At 37.0% G+C, this 24874-nt stretch overlaps 2 protein-coding genes across 2 annotated transcripts; both read left to right on the forward strand.

Annotated features, from left to right (window-relative positions):
• Nucleotides 1-1882: 1882 nt before the first annotated feature.
• Nucleotides 1883-17045, forward strand: LOC130427937 (B-cadherin-like). Its single transcript, XM_056755702.1, has 16 exons — nucleotides 1883-2153; nucleotides 2273-2387; nucleotides 3986-4230; nucleotides 4862-5005; nucleotides 5083-5238; nucleotides 6014-6155; nucleotides 6266-6438; nucleotides 6532-6660; nucleotides 11546-11731; nucleotides 11815-12059; nucleotides 12169-12314; nucleotides 12394-12618; nucleotides 12717-12935; nucleotides 15643-15773; nucleotides 15971-16114; nucleotides 16195-17045. The coding sequence occupies exons 1-16, from the start codon at nucleotides 2103-2105 to the stop codon at nucleotides 16399-16401; spliced, it is 2658 nt and encodes an 885-aa protein (XP_056611680.1). The 5' UTR covers nucleotides 1883-2102; the 3' UTR covers nucleotides 16402-17045.
• Nucleotides 17046-19858: 2813 nt separating this feature from the next.
• On the forward strand, nucleotides 19859-22247 carry snai3 (snail family zinc finger 3). The gene is made up of 2 exons (XM_056759263.1): nucleotides 19859-20417; nucleotides 21993-22247. The coding sequence occupies exons 1-2, from the start codon at nucleotides 19859-19861 to the stop codon at nucleotides 22172-22174; spliced, it is 741 nt and encodes a 246-aa protein (XP_056615241.1). The 3' UTR covers nucleotides 22175-22247.
• Nucleotides 22248-24874: the final 2627 nt, after the last annotated feature.

Raw genomic sequence — 24874 nt, forward strand, 5'->3', positions numbered from 1 at the left:
TGCATCTAGCTCAGTCTGGGAACGGTATGCAGTCCTTGGTCACAATCTGCATTGAGAATTTTCTCCAGCAATATTTGTCCTCTGGGACTTATCTCCAGGCTCAGATAAGCAGACACTAAACAAATGATTAACTAAATGTTTTCTGTCTTCTTTCCCGGGTGACTGGATCAACTTGAAGCTTTCCGTTTTATTTTCACAATCGTGCACCGTGGGCTTTTATTTTAGCCAACTGACTTTTGATACTTATGTGAAATCTGGCAGAGTTTGGTAAGATTCTATCTTGGAGAATAACTATGTGGCTAATACATTAACACTGAGCCCAACCAATTTGATACAATGCTTTTGAGGATATCAAGATATTCAGAGACATATTTGAAGCAGGTTTGGGTCATGTAGATTTTCAGTAACAGCCATATGCATTATTTACGTGTTTACTTCTACCTCAGAAAGTACTATTGGCTGGATGTTCTAGGAAATATATGTCCTTTGCCTCGAGGTTGCATTGCATGATGCTTAAATACAATGTTTTGAAATGAAACCAGGATCATTGCTGCAATAGGGAAAATGTCACGTGTCACATCTTAGTCTCTACACTGTTGTCATTCTACAAAGTCATGCAAAACTGTGTCATGAGAATGATGGTTCTGGAACTACAAAGAGAAAAAATTGGGAAGAAACATTAAAGCCAACTAAATGGAAAGAAAAGGACAGATAATAGCTGATAACAGTTCTCAACTTCTCCATGGACGAGGAACACAATGTGTTCTTTTGTACGGGGTGTTGTATTCTAAAGGTCAGCATAATAACATTCATATTTTGGAGCTCTGAGAGAAGAATCAAATGCTTATAGTTTGGTGACCTAACAGTGTATGTCAAAGATGAACGGATCAAGAACGTTCATTCTGCAACCGGTTTTCAAATTTTAATAAAGTACCGTAAATCGTATTTAACATCTTCTTAATTTACGTCATTTATCTTGTCCGACTATAACAGCTGATACCGAGACTTTCTCCATACTAACAATGATAGCGAAGAAGTCGGTGTATGTCGTCACAAAAAAAAAACATGCTCAAAACTTTTTCCGTAGAAATTAGAGCCGAACCAAAATACCAGTGGCAAATTTTGTCAATGGTGTTGCCATCACGCTGAAAACTCATGACCGGACTAAGCTGTGCGCTGTCCTCCGCAGCCTGGGGCCTCCCATGCAGAACAGTTAAACAGAAGGGGGTGTTTTGGGGATTATCTCGCCAACAAATACTTGTGTGTTTTCTGCTGGATGCATATTAACCTAAATTAATTTATTGACCAAAATGAACTGTATTAAGTTCACTAAGCATTGCAGGCGTTGTGCATGGGTTGTTTCAGTAGTGATGTGGGGGAAGGGGCCAGATGGCTAAAAATAATAAGTAACTAACGAGGGGCACATTAAGAAATACTGCATACTGATGATATGACTAAGCTGCTGTGGAAGATGTGAAATACAATTTACTGAAAACCAACCGAAATATAACTGTAGGCTGATTATTACAGTGTCAATAAAATGAAAACCAAATTGTTTTCTAAACATTTATAGTGTTTAGAATTAACCATGAAGTTTGTTAGTATTTTAAATCCATCAGCACATCAAAATCCATTATAGCAGCAGAGACAGTCAGGCAGTGTGTGTGCGTGCGTGCGTGCGTGCGTGCGTAGGGGTGGGAGGAATGAAAGGCGTTATTCAGTCCAGCAATATGAGCGTACAGCAGTTGCACAAACTGTCTGTTAAAGAGTCGAGTGGGCTCATAGAGGTCATTCATTGTCTCGACTGTGTGGAAGAAAACACAGTTTACATATTTTACACACGCCGTTCACAAAACAACACTCGTTTCTGTACCTGCTGCACAGGCGCGACGTGAAGGCCACGCATGACCATATTTGGAGCTGACAATTACCGGATGGGCGAGGTCACCTGGCTGCGTCAGATCCGAAACTACCTGCTGCAGATCATTTCCTCAATCTGCTGTTTGTGGCAAGACGTTTGAGGAGAACATCTGCGACAAGCTTAACACACCCCGGATAAAACACTTCAGGATTTTCATTTCCAGGCTTTTGCTTTTTATCGAATGGAGCCTGTGAGGATCGTACGATTAGGAGTTATTGTTTTTCTTTGTCAGGTAAGATTTCCCACCGGCGGCGTCCACTCGCGTCGCGAAAGCGCTCGAGCGGTTCCGGAGAACGAAAGTATTTGGTTTGTTCGTTAAGTTCATAGTTTTATTTTTTCTTATTCAACAAGGTACTTTCGTCTGGATTCGCCGAGGAGTCGCCATGCACACCTGGCTTTGAGTCGGAATTGTTTGTATTTCAAGTGCACCGAGAGCACCTTCACAGGGGGAAAAGACTCGGAAAAGGTGAGACGCCCAAAATCCATTTTAAAACCGTTCAAATTACTCAAAGATTTGTCGGTTCGTTAAATTTGTGAAGCAATTCGTGTATTACTTTTAGCGATTTCGCATATTTGGAAAATCGGTCAAGTTTGTGGTCACCTCAGCCATTTTTGCTCCTCGCGCTTGCTCCAAAGTTCAAACTCGTAACCGTCGTAACTCATTCAGTTGTTTTATTTTTATTTCGCGCCCTCTGTAAAGAGCTTTTGGTTTTTACTTCTTATGGATGTGGGATATAACCCCAGACCCTATCAAAGTTGCTATGTCGATCTCGTTTTGTTATGTGTGAAATAAGATCATTCCAATATAATGTAGAAAATGCTCAGCTTTTGTAACTCTTCTTCGGGTGTGTGTCTGGATATTAATCTTCAGAGACTTTGCTGCTGTTTTGAGATGTTAATGGTTGATTAATTCAGATGTATTTCACCCGCATCGCTCACAATTTCTGTGGGTGTGGAATGAACCGTCTGTAACGCCTCAATAGGGAACTGGATTGAGATGTTTTTTCACTTATGTTCGAGACGTTTAAAATGTTACTATTTCGTACCTAACTTAGTTGTTTTCGTGGTGTACGTGGTTAACTCTTTTCCCATTATCCGTGGGCACATAGTCCATATTGTGTTCAAAAGGGTTTAAGTTCATTGACTCATCTTGGACGTGTTGTGTCATGAGTGCAATAATGCAGGTGCTTCCCAACAATAGAGTGATGCCATGAGAAGTTCACAGTTTCGCTTTCATCGTCATAACTCAGAATATTTAATACGGAGTTTAATTGACCCAGATTTTTATTTATAGTATAAGTGTATATGATGATATTTGTTTGAAGTTTGATTGAATCACGAAAGTTTGCCATAAATTCCAAAAAATATATTAGTATATTTAACTGACCCAGAATCAAAGGGGTCGATGTAGTACATCCAGAGATTTTATTTTAGGTGGATTGTTTTGTTAATCCTTTCTCTTTGGTCAAAAATGATGCATTGTACTAGTAAATTTTAAAGAGCCAGTGGTGTCATTTTTTAAATTTGGGATTCTACTTCATCTCTAGATTTTCCCAGCACAGCGTGTGCCCTGCTTTATGTCCTACTAATTGTCTTTTTTGTAAGGGTTGATGGGTTAGCCACTTCCTCTGCACAGACCGCTAATGGTGGTCGTTGCAATACATGTGTGAAGCGAGTGTTTAAGTGTCTATACATGTTTAGTCTTCATTATCATCACTCTAAAGCAGAGGACCGTTATGGGTTGTATATCATGCTTGTGAGCTACACTGCAAGCAAAACAAACCGGAACATTGCAAATTGAATCTGGAGTCGAAAACGGGATCTAGGAACTTCAAACTATAGTTGTGTGAATAATGTAGAACAATGCATTTAGTTTTCTGTGATTGGATGTTTACAGCACAGTTCAGCAAATCATGTTTTAAACAACTAGGATGTTAATTGCTTATGGCATTTAGTAAACAAGCTTGTTTTTCAGTAAAAACATGTATAAGTGCACGTCATAGACACGAAAACTACAGTATAGAGACAGTTTTTAATTTTGTGCTTTGTGTCTTTCTCTGACAGTAACGTTCAATACGTGCGATGGAAGATCGAGAACACTCTTTCAGTCCGCCGACAAGCGGTTTGATGTGAACACGGAAGGAACTGTATCAATGAAGAGACAGGTCACTCTTCATGAGGGTCATAAGGTGTTTGCTCTACATGCTTGGGACTCCATTGGCAAAAAGCACACAGTGTTTGTCAGAGTTGAGCGTGCTCACCATCATGAGGATCATCACATGGATACTGTGGTGAACACAACTCCACAGGTACATACTAGTTTGAGTATGGTACAAGCATCCAAGCCTGACCTCTTCTGGACATGTTGAGCTATTTAGTTTGTGTGTTTTCATGTGGTTAGTGTTGGGAATCAAGAACAAGCTCTTTATCTGAACCGACTCCTTTTAAAAACAAATACTGTGTTCGTTTTCTTTCTCGTTTAAGGTGAGCAGTCTGAATTGCATGATATGCAAGAGTTGACACTTAAACAAATTGGGCATTATATCAGCGCATTTTAATTTATTGTCCCTCTGGTTGCATACAGCAACGAAAACAACTATGTCCGACAAAATACTTTATTTCTGTTAACCTTTTAAAATTTGTCTGAAAGACTTGAAACACTTTTGAACTCAAGATTTCTGTACAAAACTTGAAAAGCCTAAAAAAAATGGCTGCTTTTAATATAAAATGCAATGTTTTTGATGCGTTGCGTTTAAATAGAACTACTAAACTAGAAATGTCAAAAAGGTGTTTGGTAACTAAGGACCAAAACATGTGGGATGGTATTATTTCAGAAGTCATACTTTAAAATGTGGTTTTTAATGCTTTTAAAGTAGCTCTCTACAGCATTTAAAGCAAAGCAGAGCAGTGCATACCATTAAACAATTTATTTTCCCCCAGATGGAATCTTCCTCTGATGATCTGGTGATTGTGAAGTTTCCAAGGTCTTCAGCAGGACTAAAGAGAGCAAAGAGAGGTTGGGTTATTCCACCTTTCAATGAACCTGAGAACAGCAGAGGTCCTTTCCCAAAAGCACTTTCTCAGGTAATTGAACATCGTCATTATGACTTTTGTCATTAAACAGGGTTTGTGTTAATGAGTTTGTGTGTTTCTGTCATTAGATCAAGTCAGATTATGCTTCAGAAACTACGATGGCGTACAGTATCACAGGTGAAGGGGCAGATCAGCCACCGGTGGGCCTTTTCATATGTAACAGAGTTACAGGGTTTATTTCAGTGACACAGCCGCTCGACAGAGAGACGAAAGCTTTCTATCATGTAAGTTTATTTTTAAGTTTATTCTTGACTATAGACAGTTACAGCAAACCCCAGTTAACTTCCGGGTTGTGTCTGGCTAGTTTTTAATAATATAACCATTATATTTTATTTGATTAATTTTTATTATTTTACTGTATAAGCATAATGAAATAAGTTGGTTGAATGAGTCCTATAGTTTGCTCTCGCATTTAAAGAAATCGTGTGGTAAACTGACATTTAGCCGTTGAGCTTGGTATTTCTTTTTATTGTTATCACCTACAGGAACTCTATTGTTTGAATGTGTACCGGAAGTTAAGTTGTGATCAAAAAAGTATGCATGGACAGTAATGTTTGTTTATGTTGTTGTAAAGACGAAACCATCTTAAGTAGCTCCTTATCCACTTTTAAATTTGTGAAGTGTTAGTAGTCAAGATGAATAAAGTCAATAAGACCCAAGTTGCTCTCGGCAGCTCTGTGAATCGATATTAAAAGAAAACTTGTAAAAAGGATGTATATAATACTGATATTTAGACTCTGCACATGTTAAAAATAACGGATGGTTTCACATACACATGACAAAACGATCTGCATTTAAATGGATCTGTGAAAGCAAATATATGTTGTTGTCATGTAAACAAACGGCCAAAACTCATAAAAAGTTAATATTACTTTCAAAAGTTTACAAATCAAGTATACCACATTCAAAATACTTTAAACATTATTTGAAAGATATCACCTTGTAAATGTTTACCAGCAGTCTTTAGTTTTTTGACTATAAACATGCTTGTGTCTTCAGCTCATTGCTTATGCTATTGGAGAAGGAAACATAAAAGAGAAGCCAATGGATATCATCATCAATGTGATTGACCAGAATGACAATAGGCCTGAGTTTACTCAAAATCCTTTCAATGGACATGTTCCTGAATCTTCTCTAAGAGGTATCTTTTAATGTTCATTCTGCCAAAACTTTACTTAATGATTTATGGGATTTAGAGTTCTTGTGTTTTAAACTTCAGCTTGTATGAACATATTCATCTTCTCTCTGAAGATTATGAGTTTATGAAGGTCACAGCCACTGATGCAGATGATCCAAATACTGATAACGGTGATGTCAGATACTCAATTATCAGCCAAGATCCTCCATTACCAAAACCAAATATGTTTGATATCAACACCATAACTGGAGGGATTCGTGTCATTGAAGAAGGTCTGGATAGAGAGGTGAGAAATGAATTCATTTGATGACTGTATCTTTAAGTGTTGTTGAATGAGTTGATGAAAGAGAAACTCACATGTGAACATCTTCTCTTTCAGAAATACCCCACATATACTTTAGTAATTCAGGCTGCAGATATGCAAGGAAGAGGTTTGACAACGATGGGCAAGGCTGTTATTACTGTCACTGACTGCAATGATAACGCACCTCAGTTTGAACAAACCACGGTAACGTACATTCATCTGAATCTGATGTACACAATTGTGTTCTATTACACAGGGGTGGGAATTCTTTGGTCTAGGGCTGGGTGTTGATTCAGACGTTCTGATTCGATTTCGATTCTTAAGCTCTTGATTATGTTCTTTGCATGCATACTAGAGATGCAACAATACAGCTCACCCATGGTTCAATATGTACCTCTTGTTTTTTTATCAAGCATAGGTTTTTTTATTTATTATTCTATGCATATGTGCCAGGAAAGTTAACAAAAACGTTTTTTTGAAATTCCCATTATTTTTACTTATTATTATCTATAAGCAAAAATCAAATAAATGTAAGTTTTTACACTGGCAGCTAAAAGCAGTTCTTGGTTAACTATTCATCAACACGCAAATAAAATGAGCTTCTGGGAGAAATTTTGCGCATCAGAGTATTTACAGCAATCACAAGTTTGCATCATGTTATTTTAATGGAAGTAAACAGACAAACGTGCGGTGTGCATTTAGCACTGCAAATACTACGGCTCAATGGGAAAGGCCAAAGATAATGTATTAACAAGGAGCGCCACTGCCATTACACATACACATACATGCCGCTTTGAATCAAAAATCAGTCATTTATGTGAATCATGTAAATCCAAAGAGTTTTTTTTCTGTGGGGGGATGGGGGTCTTAGGCATGTACTCCGAGCCTTTGAAATGTCTTTGGTCCAGCACCTAGACTCGTTTGGCCAACCAGAATCGAGATAACAGATAACCGTGTTGTTTTTTGGTCCTTCGGCCAACCAGAATCGTGTTCTTAACGCCATGTTTGAGCCCGTGCTGAAAGGAGCAACTGCTAAGTGTCAGTCGAAGAGAAAACCGGCCAGTCGTGTGATGGGAACGGCTGTTATGAGAGACAATTTCTAGTCTCCCTTTCAAATTTCCACTTCTAGAGCTCTGCACTTTAGTGAGTAAGGCAATTGGGTGCAATTGATATTCGTCCAAAGTTTGTTGCAGAAGCTGTATTTTACAGACGATATTTAATCATTATTTTAGAGACCAATCAATTTGCTTCATAATGTTAATATGTTGTCGGGAGTGCGGGGATTACTTTTGTATTGCTTGTATATGCTTTTTGACCTTATGTTCCGTGGATCCCGGCCACGAGCGCTCCTTCTGAGAGAATAGTCAGCTTTGTTGGTGGAGTTGGAGGAGAGATGTGAACTGATATGGTTGTCAGTAAGCATAAGAATTGCTTGTATTGGATGTTTTTTTTCTGGAATGTAGCCTGTAATAACCCAACAGTTTTCATTGATTTGTATTTTTAGTTGATAGGCCTAATGTGGAATGACACTTAAGTGTTTTGTTGTAGGGGTACAGAGTTACTTGCATTACATTGTTTTAGCAGTCAGTTATATACTATTCATGGGCTCAATTTTTTATTTTATTTACTTTGTTTTGCTCAATTTTATAATATGTATTGTATTTTATTGAAACGTAAGACAAATTATAAAAAGCACATTTTGACTATTCAGTTTGTGCAATAAAAAAAAAAAAGGCTTGATAAATGGAAGAAATGCAAAAAAATGTTTCACATGTTCGGCTTCGACCAAGAATTTACGTTTCGGTGCATCCCTAATTCTGATGGACTAGCATCCAGTTTGTATTAGGAAAGGTACACCTAGGGCTGGGCGATATGGCTAAAAAATATATCAACGATATGATCCTTCATATCGTTCTATATCGATGATTATTGACCTTTTTTTTAAAGTAAAAATGACAAGTAGAACAGTAAGTATTTAACCACTGTATCTTTACTGACCCACATTATTAAGCAGTACAGCAAATAAAATTAGTTTTAGCATTAAAAAAAAGTAAAACAAAATATATTTTTTATGTCGTACTCTACTTATATTAAGATAAACGTTTAAACGAACTTTAACTTTGAACTTAAAATGTTACAAAATGTTTCCACTTAATTTAATGTAAACATGGAACAATCAAGGCAAACTTTGAGGTAGATCAACAACAGCATCTGTAATAAGCAATACCAACAAACCCTTATAACAGTAAACAAAAGCCTGACTTCTCCACTATGGTGAACGGCAGCATTTCTTTTGCAATGAAGTATGCTATTGCAAGGGTTATGTCATTATATCGCTTTGAAGATTTATCATATGGCATTGTTACCGAGTACCTCTCCATCGTGTACTGCTTGTGGGTTGTTTGTTGACTTGAGGTAGATGGGCGACATGATGTATATTCCAAAGGGTTGCAGCGGTTTAGATGGTGGAATAAATTGCTTGTGTTTCCTTGCTTGGATGGGACGTTCTTTTTACATCGCTTTCACACTACGTTCTTCTGATGTTGGTCGGAAGAAAGAAATAAAAAAACGTTCACACTGGCGAGCTGACATCTCGCTTTTTGTTCACAATTTCCGTGCTGACGGCATGCACGGCACTCATCTTGCACGTGTTCTAACGTCAACATGGCGATGACGCAACCAAATTGAGCCTAACGCAACCCGGCAAATTAGATCTTATTGGTTGTTTGCTTGTCAATCGTAGCACGCTCATGTAACAAAAATATTGTAGGCTGTTTAGGATTTTCGGACATCACGGGCGCGCACATTTAAAGGAAATTATCTAGCGCTATATCAACCTTTTTTTTATATTGATATCGACAATGTGGTACCGTCGATAAATATCGATATCGTTTTATCGCCCAGCCCTAGGTGCACCTCTCAGAAACTTAAACAAATGAAGATCATTTTAGATGTTTAATAATGACTTGAAGCATTGGGATCCTAAGACGAGGGCAACGCATGTATTTTTTATGAAAATCTCAAATTCGAACAATTAATATTTTTCCTCTAGCTCAAAATTGTTGTCTTGTGTTTAGCTGCTGCTCCATTGGTATCATGTGTTGCACTTAAAAACTTGTGCAGCCCAAAGCCTGAAGAAAAGGACAATGCCACCCCCTTATATACACCCCTGTTGCATTTGGTGATGTCATAGACTAATTAACATATTTCTGATGTCGTCATCATTTATCGCTTTGGAAAAGCAACTTCAAAACATAACAGTAACAAGTGTTTGGAAATGCCGTTTTGTGTTCTTTTATTCACGATTCAGCTGCCATATGGTGAATTGATTTCGAGCAGCACGATTCTGGATAAATTGAGGATCCAGATTCTTTTGTTTCAAATAGAGATTGCGATTCTTTTACGATTCTGAATGATGACTTAAAGTATAACATAATTTACTAGAGGTTCTGACCAAAATAATAGTTGATATAGGCATGTAATATGTAGGACTTTGCTTCAAAACATTACATATTTCAGGGTTAACCTATAGGAACTCTGGTGAAATGTTTAACCACAAATTCCAAAAGTAAACTAAAGTGTTTTTTCATTTGTTTGACTTAAAATGCAAAAGTTTAACTTCCTAAAAAGTATAAATGCATTGAAGTAAATTTAATATGAAATATTGCTCAGTAAAACAAATTTAATAAGGTGACACTTTTTTCCATTGTATACATTTGCCTGATATCTACAGACCGCTTGAAGGGGTCTTTACAGAAAGACAACACTGCTTCTCTATTAGCATAATCACATTGATAAACGCCACACATTCTGATAGTGTTTTACCATAATGATGGATACAAGCGCTCACTCGGATTTGTCCGCGCTACAAACTACAATCGTTAGTTTAGTTTCAAACATGTCCAGTTAAGATGTGAAGCATAATCAGAACAATGCATCACAATCCTGAAAGACTCTCATAAGAACAATTTTGTTCTCAGGCTGTGTTTACTTTATATGTTGGTCTGTTATTTGGTGTGAGATTAATTTGGGCAGAGCAGGAGCTTGTAAACGCGTCTCATGCTTGTGAGTTGGTAACTCTCTGCTTTAATCCCAGTACTTCTGTGATCATTTGACACAGAAATAATGATAGTGTGTGTTTTGAAAAGACTGTTTGTGACGTTGTTACATACCTTATAAATATAATTTTAACTTCTGCAGCAGCAACAGCATATTGAAGCGTTATGATTATTTGTGATGCTGTTCGTGCTTGTCTAGGCATGGGCCGGTACGAGATTCGTCACGGTGATACCCCTGAGCAAAACTACCACGGTGTCAGAGAATGATAATTACATATCTACAATGTTATTTAAAATAATTTTCCACTGAACACAATATGATTTATTTTAAGAAACCTATAGAACATTCTGGAACAGTACACATGTCACGTTTAATCATTAAAATACATATTTGAGTTAATTAAATTAAAATAAATGCTGTCAGTTAAGTGAGCCTCAACCTGTAGCTCAACAATAATCAGAAGTTCAGAACATAAATAATTTTAAATGAAAACAAAATACGGTCACTTGAGTGAGCCTGAACCTGCAGATGAACAATGTTTTTGGAGACATGTTTACTTTCCAAAAAAATTTATTTTTCAGTCCAAGTTATAATGCAGGAATGTAAACATGTTCACCTAGTTCAAACTAGTTAGGCAATAAAAAAAGGAAACTATTTTCACAAATTTATTGAGGCCAGCTGTGGTATGGTGACATAAATGCAAAACCTATTTTATTTAAGTTTAGTCCAACAGAGCTGGATGTTTTTTTTCTGTCTCTACTGTTCTTGTATGCTCTGCTGTAGAAATGTGTGCTCTCAAAGCTACACTGCCCCGACTAATGACTTTGGCCTGCCTTTTTTGTTCTTATAACATCACATATTTATTATTATTACATGAATGTAAAAAATTGATATTTTTAAAATCTTAGTTGAATCGATTCAGAATTGCGATGCATCTCCGAATCAAAATTTTCTCCCACCCCTACTAGTATACCTTTTATAGAGAAAGCTAGGAATAATTACCATTACAATAAGTCTTTTATGTTTTTAGTATGAAGCATCTGTCCCAGAGAATCAAGTTGGTGCTGAAGTTGTCAAGCTCACAGTTACTGATGGAGATGATCCCGGATCACCCGCCTGGTCAACAAAATATAAGATTATAAATGGTGATAAAGGAGGATTTTTCAATGTCAGTACTGGACCCAGTCAGCTCGAGGGAATCATCACCACTGTGAAGGTACAGAATGATGCTCATAATGTTGAGGAAACAATCGTTTGTGGTGATCTGCCATAACTTACTGTGTGTTCTTGTCCATACAGCCACTGGATTATGAAAAGACCAAACAGTTCATTCTGTCTGTGATTGTTGAGAACGAGGATCCGTTTGTCCGCGCTTTGCCCACATCAACTGCCACAGTCACTGTCAATGTGGAGGATGTGAATGAACCTCCAGAATTCAAACCAAAAGAGAAAATCATTTACAAACGTGAAGATCTGGCTGTTGATTCTGAATTGGTGACTTATACAGCCGTTGATCCAGACACTGCCAGATCACAGAAGTTGACGTAAGATAACTGTTTAATTTCATTTGTAGTCTTGAACAGCGGACATTAAACGTTTGTTGGGACTCATTTCCTTTGCTGGTCTTAATCTGCTTGTTTCGCCACTTTACAGGTATAGAATCGGCAATGATCCCGCCGGCTGGTTTAGTATTGTCAAAGAAACCGGAGTGATCAAAATCAAGAAGCAAATGGACAGAGAATCTGGTTTGGTCACAGATGGCAAATACAAAGCTCTCTTTCTGGCTGTTGATGATGATGGTAAGTTGGGTTTCTTTTGTTTGGGGGCTTGATGTGGATAATATTGCTTCTTTTCTATTAAGTTTGTACTTGTGTGCAGATAAAGCACCAGCGACTGGCACAGGAACTCTGATCGTCGAGCTGGAGGATGTGAATGACAACCCTCCCTTTATTATTGAAAGAGACATAAACATGTGTAATAGTGAAGCACGTCCTGCTGTCTTCTCCATCACAGATAAAGACGGACCGCCTCACGCCGGTCCATTTCGAGTCGACACTCGGGGAGATACCCAGAAAAACTGGACTGCCAGGATGAATGACGAATGTAAGAGTTTTGACTAACTTGTCTAGAGAAATGAGCTGGAAAGTCATGCTTTTCTAACTGGTGTGTGTGACCTGACGGATTCAATCTTCTTGTTTCAGCAAACAAAATAGAGCTGATGCTCAAGAATACACTGGAACCCGGCACCTACAATGTCATCCTGAGAGTTTTTGATCAGGGCGACGAGTATCAGGACAACACGATTAAAGCTCAAGTTTGTGACTGCAAGGGAGAAGATTTTCGATGCAGTGAGGGGCGCGCTGCAGCGTTACCGCTGTCTGGAGTTCTTGGAATCCTTGGTGCAATCTTGGCTCTGCTGTGTATGTATTTCTGTTCACCACTGATATGAAGGGATCATAGCGTGCATGAGAAATGAGTAACGGCAGCAAGGGATGCATTCTTGAATGCATTGCAATGCAGAAGTGGACATGTCTGAATCTATTCACAAATGTGTAAAATATATTTTTTAAACGTTCAAATCAAAATGTGAGGATCAAAAGATTCCCACCCCAAACAGGCTTGTGGCGGCAGTGCATTTTTATCTGAATGTAATTGTTGAAGCTCTTATTACGGTAGTATCACGGTGATGAAATGCATAAAAAAACATAAACCAATAGAAATGTTAAAGCCATTCATTGCACATTGAGTCCGAAATTTCCGCACCTTAATAAATTAATATGACCATGTTGTATCGATCACATTTACATACTTCCTTCGATATCAAAAGCCTTTTTAGTGTCAAAAACAAGTTTAATAACTTTTTCCAATAATAATATAGAAAGTACATCTTATTTAATTAAACGCCTGAGAAATTATCAATATGATAAAACATATTTTACTCCATAACAGATCTTAGTATTTGAACACATGTAATGGTGCTGATTAAGCTAAAGTTGCTAACTTTACTTGCTGTATAATAGTGTAGTTAACATACATGGTCAAATACAGTACAAATATATTATGTAATTGGGATGCTCCGATCCACCTTTTTTCGATTCCGATACCTGAGATTCAGTATTAGCCTATACTGAGTACCGATCCGATTCTAGAGTAACATTTTTAAAGTGCACAATTACTTAATAAACTGTGTGCAAGGCATCAGGCTCGAATTAACATTAATTTCCACCCGTAAAAACAAAATAACAAACAAATGATTCATAAATTTATTGAATTATTTATTAAACCAGCAAAATAAAACAAAATGTTCACTATCTTAAACTTGAAATTCAAAATTAAAGTGCAAATTAAGCAGCTAAATAATACAACAACTTCACTAGCTTGATAAACGGGTATAAATAAATGGAAACAAAATCTCTTAATAACTGTTATGTGCAAATAGAATTTAAAAATCAATGCACAATAAACAATAAAGCAGCTGAAATTGAGCAAAAAAGTAATAGCTTTACTGCTTTAGATATTCAAACACGAATCAGCTGTTTTTAATGCTTTAGTCATTAAAGCAAAGTCCATTTACATTTGAGCATTTGGCAGATGCTTTATTCCAAAGCGATTTACATTGCTTTATCCTATACATTTTACATGGGTATTTGAAATCCCCTGGAATCGAACCCACAACCAATGCTCTTAACACTGAGCTACAGGAAAGCTTAACTAAGCTAAAGTTTAGTGGAAATCAACATCCAATTTTAACATCCAACACAGAAACAGATAAATAAAACACTAGCTTCCCTAGCTTGGTAAAACTGCACATGTAAAAATAAACAGAAAAATATATAGTAATTTAGTCTGTGCAAATAGAAGTTCATAGTCAAATTAATGTCACTTTCAATGTGCATTTGTGCCTTCATCTGCCCAATACTGTGAGGAACTGGGGTCTCCTATGGGCTAGAGATGCTCCCATCCACCTTTTTTGCAAAACTCACCGCACTGACATCTTTATTTTTGTTCGTATACGTGTTTGCAGACTTTTTCATACAGTTCAGGTCTCAGATAAATATTTACGCTTCATGTCGTACTGCGGCTCCAGACGGTCTGAAGCCATTGTTCGCTATGAAGGACAGCGGTTGCAAATCCATAACAATGAAATTCAGTATGCTTTCAGTGATTTTCGCTGCTTTCACACTACCAGATGGAAATTTCTGAATTCTTTCCGTTGTTTCCGCCAAAGTTAGCTGCTTCGTACAGTCTCGTTTTAGTTTCTCTGTAAATGCTTGATTAAATTAGTATTATAATTAACAGCTTTATCACCACCTTTCGGAACATTTACTTCACATGTATTGCAAACAGCGGTGTAACTTGTTGGCGTAGCTGTTCTAAAATAAAACGTAATGCGCTGCTCAATGTAAGCTTGACCGATACCCGATCTAGAATTTTATTCAGTATCGACGCCGATTTCCGATACAAATATCGGATCGGAGCATCCCTATTATGTAACATAATATTCATGGCTTGATTTTTAAATTGTAATTTTTACAGACACATAATTTCATTATAAATGATTACCTGTCAGTGTCAGTACAACAATGGTGCTAATTCATGTTTTTTTTTTTTTTGGAGGATAGCAAGCAGTTGGATGACTTAATAGACATTTAAAAGCAGCACTATGTGGCAAGATACGATTGTGTTGTTTCAAAATCAAAATAATTATTCTCCCACACTGCCATAATTGACTACATGTCTATGATTAGCGGTTTATGGTATTTTATTTGTTAAATTACGAAATGCATAGATAGCAGACCAAGCCAACACTTCAACTGTGAGAAAAGCAAATGTCAATATAATCCATGCAATTTTGGCACATTTATCTTTACTGTGGTTTGACGTGCCCTCAATAACACTACTGTGCATTTTCACTTTTGTGGTGTACCGTATTAACGAACACCTGCACATGCCAAAGTCCATTTTAGTGATCGTTTGGGACCTACATTGACCTGTACACAAACTTGTGTTAAAACCAATTAGGGGTTTTAAGGGCAAAGCATGTGTCATCTAATGTTGGAAAGGTTAAGCTTATGCAGCGCTCGTGTAATGTTACTGAATCTCAAGTGATTACTTTTCCTTTTGCAGTGCTTCTTCTTCTGCTCCTCTTGTTCATGAGGAGGAAGAGTGGAGCTAAAAAAGAGCCTCTTCTTCCTGAAGATGAGATCAGGGACAACATCTATTATTATGATGAGGAAGGTGGTGGAGAAGATGATCAGGTTGGTTTCATTTTTTAGGGTTGTGGTTCTGTCATGTGGCATTTCTTGAATTTGTGATGACACTTGTGTAGCAAACATTTTACAATGTACTTTTTTTAGCGTTTATACAAATTTGTGTATTCGAACAACAGTTTACACGGTATAGTTTTTTTTCCTGCTGTCGTTCCTTATTCATATCAAACGGTCATTTTTCACAGGATTATGATTTAGGCGTGCTGCACAGAGGCCTGGACAACAGACCAGTAGTCGTGAGAAATGATGAGATGCCATCTTTTATGCCTGCACCTCAGTACAGATCTCGACCTGCTAACCCCAATGAGATCGGCACATTCATCGATGACGTAAGTGATTGTTAGGTGTATGCACGTTTAGTTCAGTCTCGTTCTAAAGAGTTAAAATACAATTGTTTCTTGCACCGTAGAATCTGAAGGCTGCAGATAATGACCCTACTGCACCCCCCTACGACTCCCTGCTGGTGTTTGACTATGAAGGTGGAGGCTCTGATGCCGGTTCACTTAGCTCCATCCACTCCTCCAGCTCAGGGAGCGACCAGGACTATGATTGCCTCAATGAGTGGGGCCCGCGCTTCAAGAAGCTGGCGGACATGTATGGCGGTGGAGAGGATTAAAACATCTTTGAGGGCTGTTTTGCTCTGGTTGTTTTCTTCAAGCGAGAGAGGCACGTGGATGTTTGAAATAAGGGACACATTTTATACGCTTTTCACTTTGTCTGGTGATTGGATGTTTTGTTGGAAGGTACCTGGATTTATAGCACTGCTGATGCGTCGCCAATTTAAAGAAAGATTTATTGACTTTAACGAGTGTTTACCTGTCCACCATAGTCTGGGCAGGAACTTGGCTGAATTTTTTTAAAGCAAAGCTCCAATTTAAAGATATGTTCTACATTTGCTTGCAAATATTTGATCTATAGATAATGAGCTTAATTACGGAGCAGGATGTTTGTCCCACATTTTAAGCTGTCGATGCCTTGTATATTTTGTTATGCATTTAAAGTTTGCTAAATGAATTTATCTTTTTACCATTTCTTTGGCATTAAAGGCTAATCCAAAGCAAGAACTGTATTGTACATTTTCTGTTTTTTTAAGAACACTGATCTGATTGTTTTGCAAGTTTTTTTTTTTTAACTGGCATCCACTTCTGTCCTATTTTCCTAAACGAGGATGTTATTCAGCTGTGTTTCTTTATACAGTTTTGTCTTGGTAATGTTTTACAAGGATGCTCATTTGCATATTTTATTAAACAAGTAATGGTATTCTGTGTTTTTAGTTATTTAAAGTGTGCCTTATGCATTAAAGGGACGCTAGGTGGCGACATTCATCCTCTAACTTACCGTTTCTTTGATCTCGGCAAAGTTTCTAAATAAGCACCGTCTCCACATTAGTGTTACTTCATTTGGCTTGCTGGATCTATTTTAATAAAAAATGTACTTTAGTAGAAAAGTGGAACAGTTTTGAAGTTGAAAAAAGACAATTTTGTCACGTGTATCAGAAGCCGAATAGAAGTAGGGGTCGACGTTGTTAATTAACTCATTTAATGCCAAATAATTAATGTGTGTAACCGAACTAAACACTATTTCCTTTTCTACATGAATTGTTATATCGACTAAATGTAACCATGATCGGTAACAAAGTGCATTACCTTCCCAGATCTAATACACCTTAACCTGCCTTATTATATATTATACTGTTTATCTAACTCAATGTGCAACGATGAAAAACAGGTTTGTGTGAACCTTCACAAAAATGCTTTTTTATATTAAAAACCGATTTATGCAGTATGACTTAAATATAGGTTCTCACTTTAAATGTGTTCCTTTAATCTATCTTTGTTTCGAGTAAACCGGAGGACGTTTGTGAGCATTTTAATAAAAGTAGCGTCAAAAGAAACAAACCATTTAAAACAAATCTACCTTTTTTGTCTACAAAAATCATGTTTTATTGTGTGCATTTCAAGTAATAAAACAACCCAACTGCAGTTTGATTTATAAGTAACGGCACAATAAACTTGATTTTTGAAGATCTGTTTTTGGAAATGAACTCTTAACTTATGTATTTTTATATTGTTAATCATTCTTCAAATGTTTTATCATAACGTGCATGTATAAACTACATTTTTTATTAAGTTTAGACTTTTTTATAATTAAACCAACACATAAGATTGATAGTTTCTAGAAACATAGGCTATTTATTGGCAACTTGAAGACATGCCACATGTTTATAAAAACAAAGTTATTCTATTTTCATCTCGCGCAAGCACCTGTTATGCTGCGGTATGTCGGGACACACGTGGCTCCGCCCCTTGCACTTGTCCCTCACTTCTGGTTGGCTCAGCGGGATGTCTATGGTAATTTCCTTCTAGCCTTGCACCTGACTCTTTCTTCACTCAAAGACAACCTCCGAGCATCAGCTATTTATTCATCTGCCAATCTCTCTGTTAAAAGATAGCAGGACTGCTCAGATCTGACGATGCCAAGATCTTTCCTGGTGAAAAAGCACCTTAGCAACAAGAAGCCTGACTATGGTGTGCTGCAGGACTCAAAAAAATACGGTAAGTTATTTTTCAGACTTAATTCTGAATTAAATATTCATTCAGAAGTTGGTAAATGTTCGTAGTTAGTCAAGTCGGACTGTTTGTTCTGTTTAAAATATACTTTATAATTATGTCTTCGAAGAAACTCTTTTTCTTTGTTTGCATTGTTTTTTATTAAATAGGCCTGGCTATCTTAAATATATAAATAATTTCCAGATTACTATCTTACTACTTTAAAATTAAAATATCGGAATGTTAAACAAATAAAATATTATTTAAATGATTTATCATATATAAGTATAAATCCGTTATATGTACGTATAAAATAATTGTAAAACATATATAAATGATAATGATATAAAATATAAATAAATATTAGATCAATATAAATAAATATTATTATAAAAATATAAATAAATAATATAATTTGGTATATATAAATTAGTTTTTTAATTGTGTATGTTAAAAACACATTTAGTCAGGTGTCCATTGATTTGACTAGTATTAGACTATTAGTATTAGTGTCAGTAGTACTTATTAGCAATATTAATAATTATGTGAGATAGTTATATCTGTAAAAATATGTAAATTATATATAAATAATTATATGTGAAATTTTTTGTGTTAGTGTCCAAAGTAACAGTGTATAAAAATAATGCTACAATAGTTAAACTTACAGTATAAACTTATTTTAAGCAATGTATATGTATAAGGGAAAATGTATATTTAGGTGCCACAACTGAGCACTTAATATCTTGTGATTGTGTGCTGAAGTTTTTATGACTACCAACAGATGTTTAATACACATACTACATAATGACAAAAGTTTGAAAAACAGGAATAGATCCTCTGAACGGAGCAGGTGCAAAATCTGTCACAAAAGAGGGGCTCATTGTTGCCCTTTGCTTTGGGATGTGAAGAGTCCTATTAGAAGAGCTGAAGACATGAGATCTCTTTATCCTGCAATGCCCTGAAATCTACATGTTCGTTCAGCACTATTTCATACATAGCATGCAATAATATAATCCGTTTAATCTCTTCCCCTTTTATCAATCCTCATGTGGCCTATCCTGATGGCCTTTTTCAAAAGTAGGAAAAGGGTTTTTGATTATTATTATTTTAATTGCTTTATTAAAAAATACCGAAACTATTTAAATATAAAAAAGAAAAATGTGTTTAAAGGATATTGTTCAAAGTTATAACAAAATAATTTTGATAAGACAAATGCTTCAAATGCCAAAAAGATTTATATCTTCATTGTCCAACATGGCACAATATTTCAATTTCTCAGATAACATACAAGATTCTGCTAAACTTTTTTTGTGTGTGTTGAAAAGAGATATGGAAAAACATAAGACTTCATGAATAAATGATAAAAAATGCTTTATTGGATTACAAGTGTGCAAAATCAGTATGCAATAATCTTAGGGAATTGTTGAATTCATCAGAGAATAAATCTGAACGGCAAACCCTTTAATGTAGTGCACGTCAAAGTGTATACTGACAATATTTCGTACACGTCTCCACACAGAGGTGATGACAGAATCTTCAAGCTCCAAACTCCAATGCCTGCATCCCCTTCAAACCGTGTTTCCCGCCCCACATCATGGGATCTCGGCACAGATCAGCTCTCTGCGGATGAACCCTATCGATTCAGGGATGTACCTGCCTCCACAGCACCCGAGTGTGCCCATGGACGGCCCAGTTCTGCCTTACACTTACCCCATGACGCCCATTGCCCTGCAGCCTGTGCTCTCAACGCTAAAACCCTTCCGGCATTCCCACAGTGACCCAGACGAAAAACTCTCTGTGTCCCAATTACAACCGGACACCAGCGGTCAGGAGCGCCGAGATGGATGTTTAGATTGCCAGAAATCTTACTTTACCTTCTCTAGCCTGAGCAAGCAGAGGAATCTACACTGTGAGTGGCAATGCAAGAAGTACTTCAGCTGTAAATACTGCGATAAAGAGTATGTGAGTCTCGGAGCGCTGAAGATGCACATCCGAACGCACACGCTGCCTTGTGTATGTAAGCTCTGCGGAAAGGCCTTCTCCAGGCCATGGCTGCTTCAGGGACACATTCGCACACACACGGGTATGTCCAGGGATTTATACACAATGTTGTCGATTTTATATCTCCTGCTCTGAAACGGGAAGGAATAATTCAAGCTGGAGTGAAATATTTTGCCATTCGCTTTTATGTCAGTATCATTGCTTTATTTTTCGGCAAAGCATAAAATGGGATGTATGGCATAAATGGCTCATTTTCACACAATGTTATTTACTCAAAAGCTAAAAACACACACACAAAAAAACTCCCTAAATATATCACATGCGCTGTCTGCAGTCAGACCAACCAAACTTGAGGATGCTACTGACACAACATCATATTGTTTTAAAGTCACACTTTTAAGAATATTAACCACGGATTTATTACTGTAAACATTTATCAACCATGCTTATTTAGTTTGACTACAAAATTTCACGGTTAAACAATGGTTACTGTAGAAAAATCAGGGTCAATTTGTGGTCACCATGGTTTAACTCGTATCCGTGTTTTGGTTTTTGTTTGTAGTGAAGCCGAGGGCATGCCAGAGATGATGCGCCAGTTCCGACATCATACCTGAATGTGCTTTCGTGCCAAAAAATCACCGTTTAACAAATCAACAGCACAATTTAATATGTGTCTTTAGGGTAAATACAGGCCTGGTTTCACAGACCAGACTTAAGGATAGTCTAGAGTCTAGACTGATTATAACTTGCTCATAGAATTATCTTAAAATATATCAGCGCCGATGTTTTGTTTCAAGATGGACACAGTAATGTATTTCTAAGGCATTTTTATGAAAGCGACACAAATATCTTAATTCAACTAAGGCATAGTTCTGGCTTAAAGTCCCAGTGAAATAAAAATAACAATGCCTATTTTTCCATGAAATATTGTGACATTTATAGTAAATCATTTATCAATGTGGGTCATTCTCTTTTTAAAGTTCATGCGCGCTCATAATCTTCTGTTAAAATCTGAAAATGCACTTCCTTTCTGTAATGACTATCCATCTCAAATGATGTATGTTAGACAGCTTGGGCGGAGCATCTGTTGACTCCTCCCCTTCAACTGTCAGTCTGTTGCCTGTTCCATTTCAAAGTGCAACAGCTGTTTCTGAGCAAAAAGTCTCATGATTCATATTCAGAACATGATGCATGATGGGATACGCTTAGCCTTAATACCGCTCCGAAGCAAGTCTTGGAAACCAGGCCAACCAGTTAAAAATTCTGTTAATTGAAATCAAGTAGTAATTAGAAGAAATAAGATTTGTTGCCATAGCAATACAGTGAAATAACTTTAAGTTGTGGCACTAATCTGATGAATGTGAAACTTACCTAAAACTTTAATAGAAATAAAATAAATTAAAAATAGTGAAACGACAAAAGCATGTGACAATTTTTTTTAAATAAATCTGAAATAAACATGACTTGTTAACTTAAAAGTTAAATAAGAATAAATACAAAACAAAACGACAAAAACGCTACAAAAAAATATAATACCTCTGGTTCTTACTTCATAATTTGAACTGAACATCTGCAGTGTACTTTGAGAAAATGTACTGCACATAAAATGAAAATGAAAAAAACAGTCCTAATGTGAATTTGTTTGTATTCTTTTCAGGTGAGAAGCCGTTCTCCTGTCCGCACTGCAGTCGCGCATTTGCTGACCGGTCAAACCTTCGAGCGCATCTACAAACCCACTCTGAGATCAAGAAATATCAGTGTAGAAGCTGTTTAAAGACCTTCTCCAGAATATCACTCCTGTCAAAACACGAGGAAGCAGGCTGCTGCCCGATGTCATGAACGGATTAATCTGATATACAGACCCACATACACTGAAAGATCATATGCTGAATGCGACCGTAAATATTTTTCAATGAAAGCGTTTTATGATAGATGTGATGGATTTTCATGTTGAGATTTTGTATTGGATAAAGCAAACAATAAAATAATTATTTTTAATAATATATTGCGTCTGTCCTGTTTGGTATTAAGTTAAATTGTGAACTTGTTTCAAATGGACATCTACATTACCAGTCAAACATTTATCTCAAATTTGTTTTGATTTCAAAGATAAAAATCACAGGGAATTTCTCAATCCTAAAAAAACGTTCCTAAAATTCCCAGAAACCCTCTGGCAGTGTAGTGATGGTGGATCTGCTTGTAATGAGAGGCGTCACAAACTCTTTTGGATGTGATTTTTACTTCTTGTTTGGACTTTAAGGATTTTGACTTGAAAAGAAAGAAAGTACGTGACAGATACACATGCCACAGCTTAGACAGTATTCAGTTGTCTATATTGAGGGCAGCTGAGGAAAGGAAAATTCTTCGAGGCTAAATAAAACCAACATGTTTCCCATTTGCAATCATGCATGGAAAAAATGTTTGTATAAATATCTGTTTATTGGCAGGTGGATGGAGGCCAGCCGCATGCCACGGTGGTGCCGGGCCAGATCTCCATCAGCAGGGGTCTACGTCTCTTATTTCTCTCTCGTCTGAGAAGTGATCAGACAAACGTATATGATTCAAACTCTCTTTGAGAAATGACACCTAAAGAACCCCAAAACATGCCCTAAAATCGCAGATGAAATCTCGATTATATCTTATACGAGATTTAATGGAGAGCTGATGGAAACTTTTCTCGTAAATCTCATCTGTGTCTTGAGAATAAGAGTCAGAAATCCCACATCAAAGTTTCAGAAGAGATGTCAACCATGTGTATAACTGAGCTCAAGTTTGCAATCAAAAGTCGATATTATCGAAGATCTCAATATGAACTCAAACATTTCAAGTTAAATTTACTCAAATCCAGATTGTTTAACCTCTACAATCTACATTCATTATACACCTTCAGACTCTTCGTGGATTCATCAGTCGTCTCATTTTTAGTTTTCACTTCTCCTAAGCAAATTTTGTGTGAAACATCTCCAAACAAAGAGCTTCATCAAATTTCCAGAGAGTCTAAAAGATACATGCAAAAAACTGCATCACGGTCTGTGTTGGATTTCATGGATTTTAGGGACTCCCAACCGACCCTGTAGGTGCCCTTTCAATATACACACAGCTGACCAAATTGATCAGTAACACGTTCTCTTCCCATCTTCAGGGACAGAGGGCAGAGGTCTGGCTCCGTCTGCAAGTGTCTCTGGTATTTTACTATAGTACTGACACAGTAGACACAGTCTGGAATTCCTCGGTTTATCCTGACTGGAGCCGGCATGCCCGAACCTTCACCTCCAGAACTAAATATATACAGTATATCCTCCTCATTCTTCATCCACATTGTTCCAGCATCTGCGACTTCATCCTTACTGTACCTCCAGATCAACCTGTCAACTACATCTTGACACCGACAAAGAAGTTCATAAACAAAAGCAGACGTGACCCTCCATGACGTTTACATCAGCCGATGCTGTTGCCTCTAACTATAACCACAGTGACTCCACAAAAGAGATGTCCAGATCTATAAATGTGCTGTAGTCAGGGTGAGCGAGTGTGAGATTACCCCTACACTGCTTCAGACGGGGCAAAAAATAGGCTCTGCCGGACTATTTCTGATCAACAGAGAAACAGGCCAAGCACGGGGGGTTGCTACTCCCACACGCCTCTGGCAAGAAGAAGTGGAACCCAACAAGTTTCCCCTAAAGAGTAAGATCTACACTTTTCCACAGAGACACCTGTGTCCCAAAGGCTACTGGGAACTTTGAGTTTCACTAATTTCATACAGCTGTCCCCAAATCATCCATATCAGTGACTGACTTATCTTAATGCCAAGGGCTGATTCTTATTCGCTTGTAAAGAAGTGACATGACATTTCACGCTTATTTGTTTAACACCCATCCAAAGCAATAACGTGTTGCTGCGCACATGCATGTACAGAATATATAAAATCAATCAGTCTGTATTTGGTTATCGGTCTGGCTAGTGGCTAATATTAATGCAATATCGCTCAAGTAGGAGTGGGACAATGCTCTTATATCAGCATTGATGTGATTAGGCCAGTGATACTGGTATCTCCTGGCTCTCAGCCAATCAGATTCCAGAACCAAAAAGCACTGTTGTATAAAACTATTTATTTACATGTACATTTCGTCATTTAGCAGATGCTTTTATCCAAAGCGACTTACAAAGAGGTCAGGGAGCAATAAAGCGTTATGTCTTTCAGGAGCGATATACAATAGGTCTTAATGCGAGTTACTAGCTTCAACTTTCATATTTAATTTATATTAATATTCATTTTATATTGATATTTACAGTAATCCATTTCGCAGAAGCTTGTATTGTGGGCAACTTACAATCCATTTTAGTTTATACATGTCTTTTATCAGGATGCGTGTTCCCTGGGATTGAACCCAAGACATTTGCGTCTCAGTTCAACTAATATTAGAGGAACTAATATTCTTATTTGATTGTGTATTAATCATATTAAATTCAATTTAAACTAAACATTTACTGAGTCTTTGCGAAAGGTCTACTGGAAGTTAAGTTTGGGCCACATAACGT

This window comes from Triplophysa dalaica, chromosome 1, assembly GCF_015846415.1.
Source record: "Triplophysa dalaica isolate WHDGS20190420 chromosome 1, ASM1584641v1, whole genome shotgun sequence".
NCBI lineage: Eukaryota > Metazoa > Chordata > Actinopteri > Cypriniformes > Nemacheilidae > Triplophysa > Triplophysa dalaica.

What these genes read in the sequence shown, in the direction of transcription:
- snai3 (XM_056759263.1), top strand. Translation starts at nt 19,859, where the DNA reads ATGACAGAATCTTCAAGCTCCAAACTCCAATGCCTGCATCCCCTTCAA. An exon ending in ACACATTCGCACACACACGG is followed by an intron (nt 20,418 to 21,992) that starts GTATGTCCAGGG and finishes TATTCTTTTCAG; the next exon opens with GTGAGAAGCCGTTCTCCTGT.
- LOC130427937 (XM_056755702.1), top strand. Translation starts at nt 2,103, where the DNA reads ATGGAGCCTGTGAGGATCGTACGATTAGGAGTTATTGTTTTTCTTTGT. An exon ending in TTATTGTTTTTCTTTGTCAG is followed by an intron (nt 2,154 to 2,272) that starts GTAAGATTTCCC and finishes TTATTCAACAAG; the next exon opens with GTACTTTCGTCTGGATTCGC. An exon ending in TGCAATCTTGGCTCTGCTGT is followed by an intron (nt 12,936 to 15,642) that starts GTATGTATTTCT and finishes TTCCTTTTGCAG; the next exon opens with TGCTTCTTCTTCTGCTCCTC.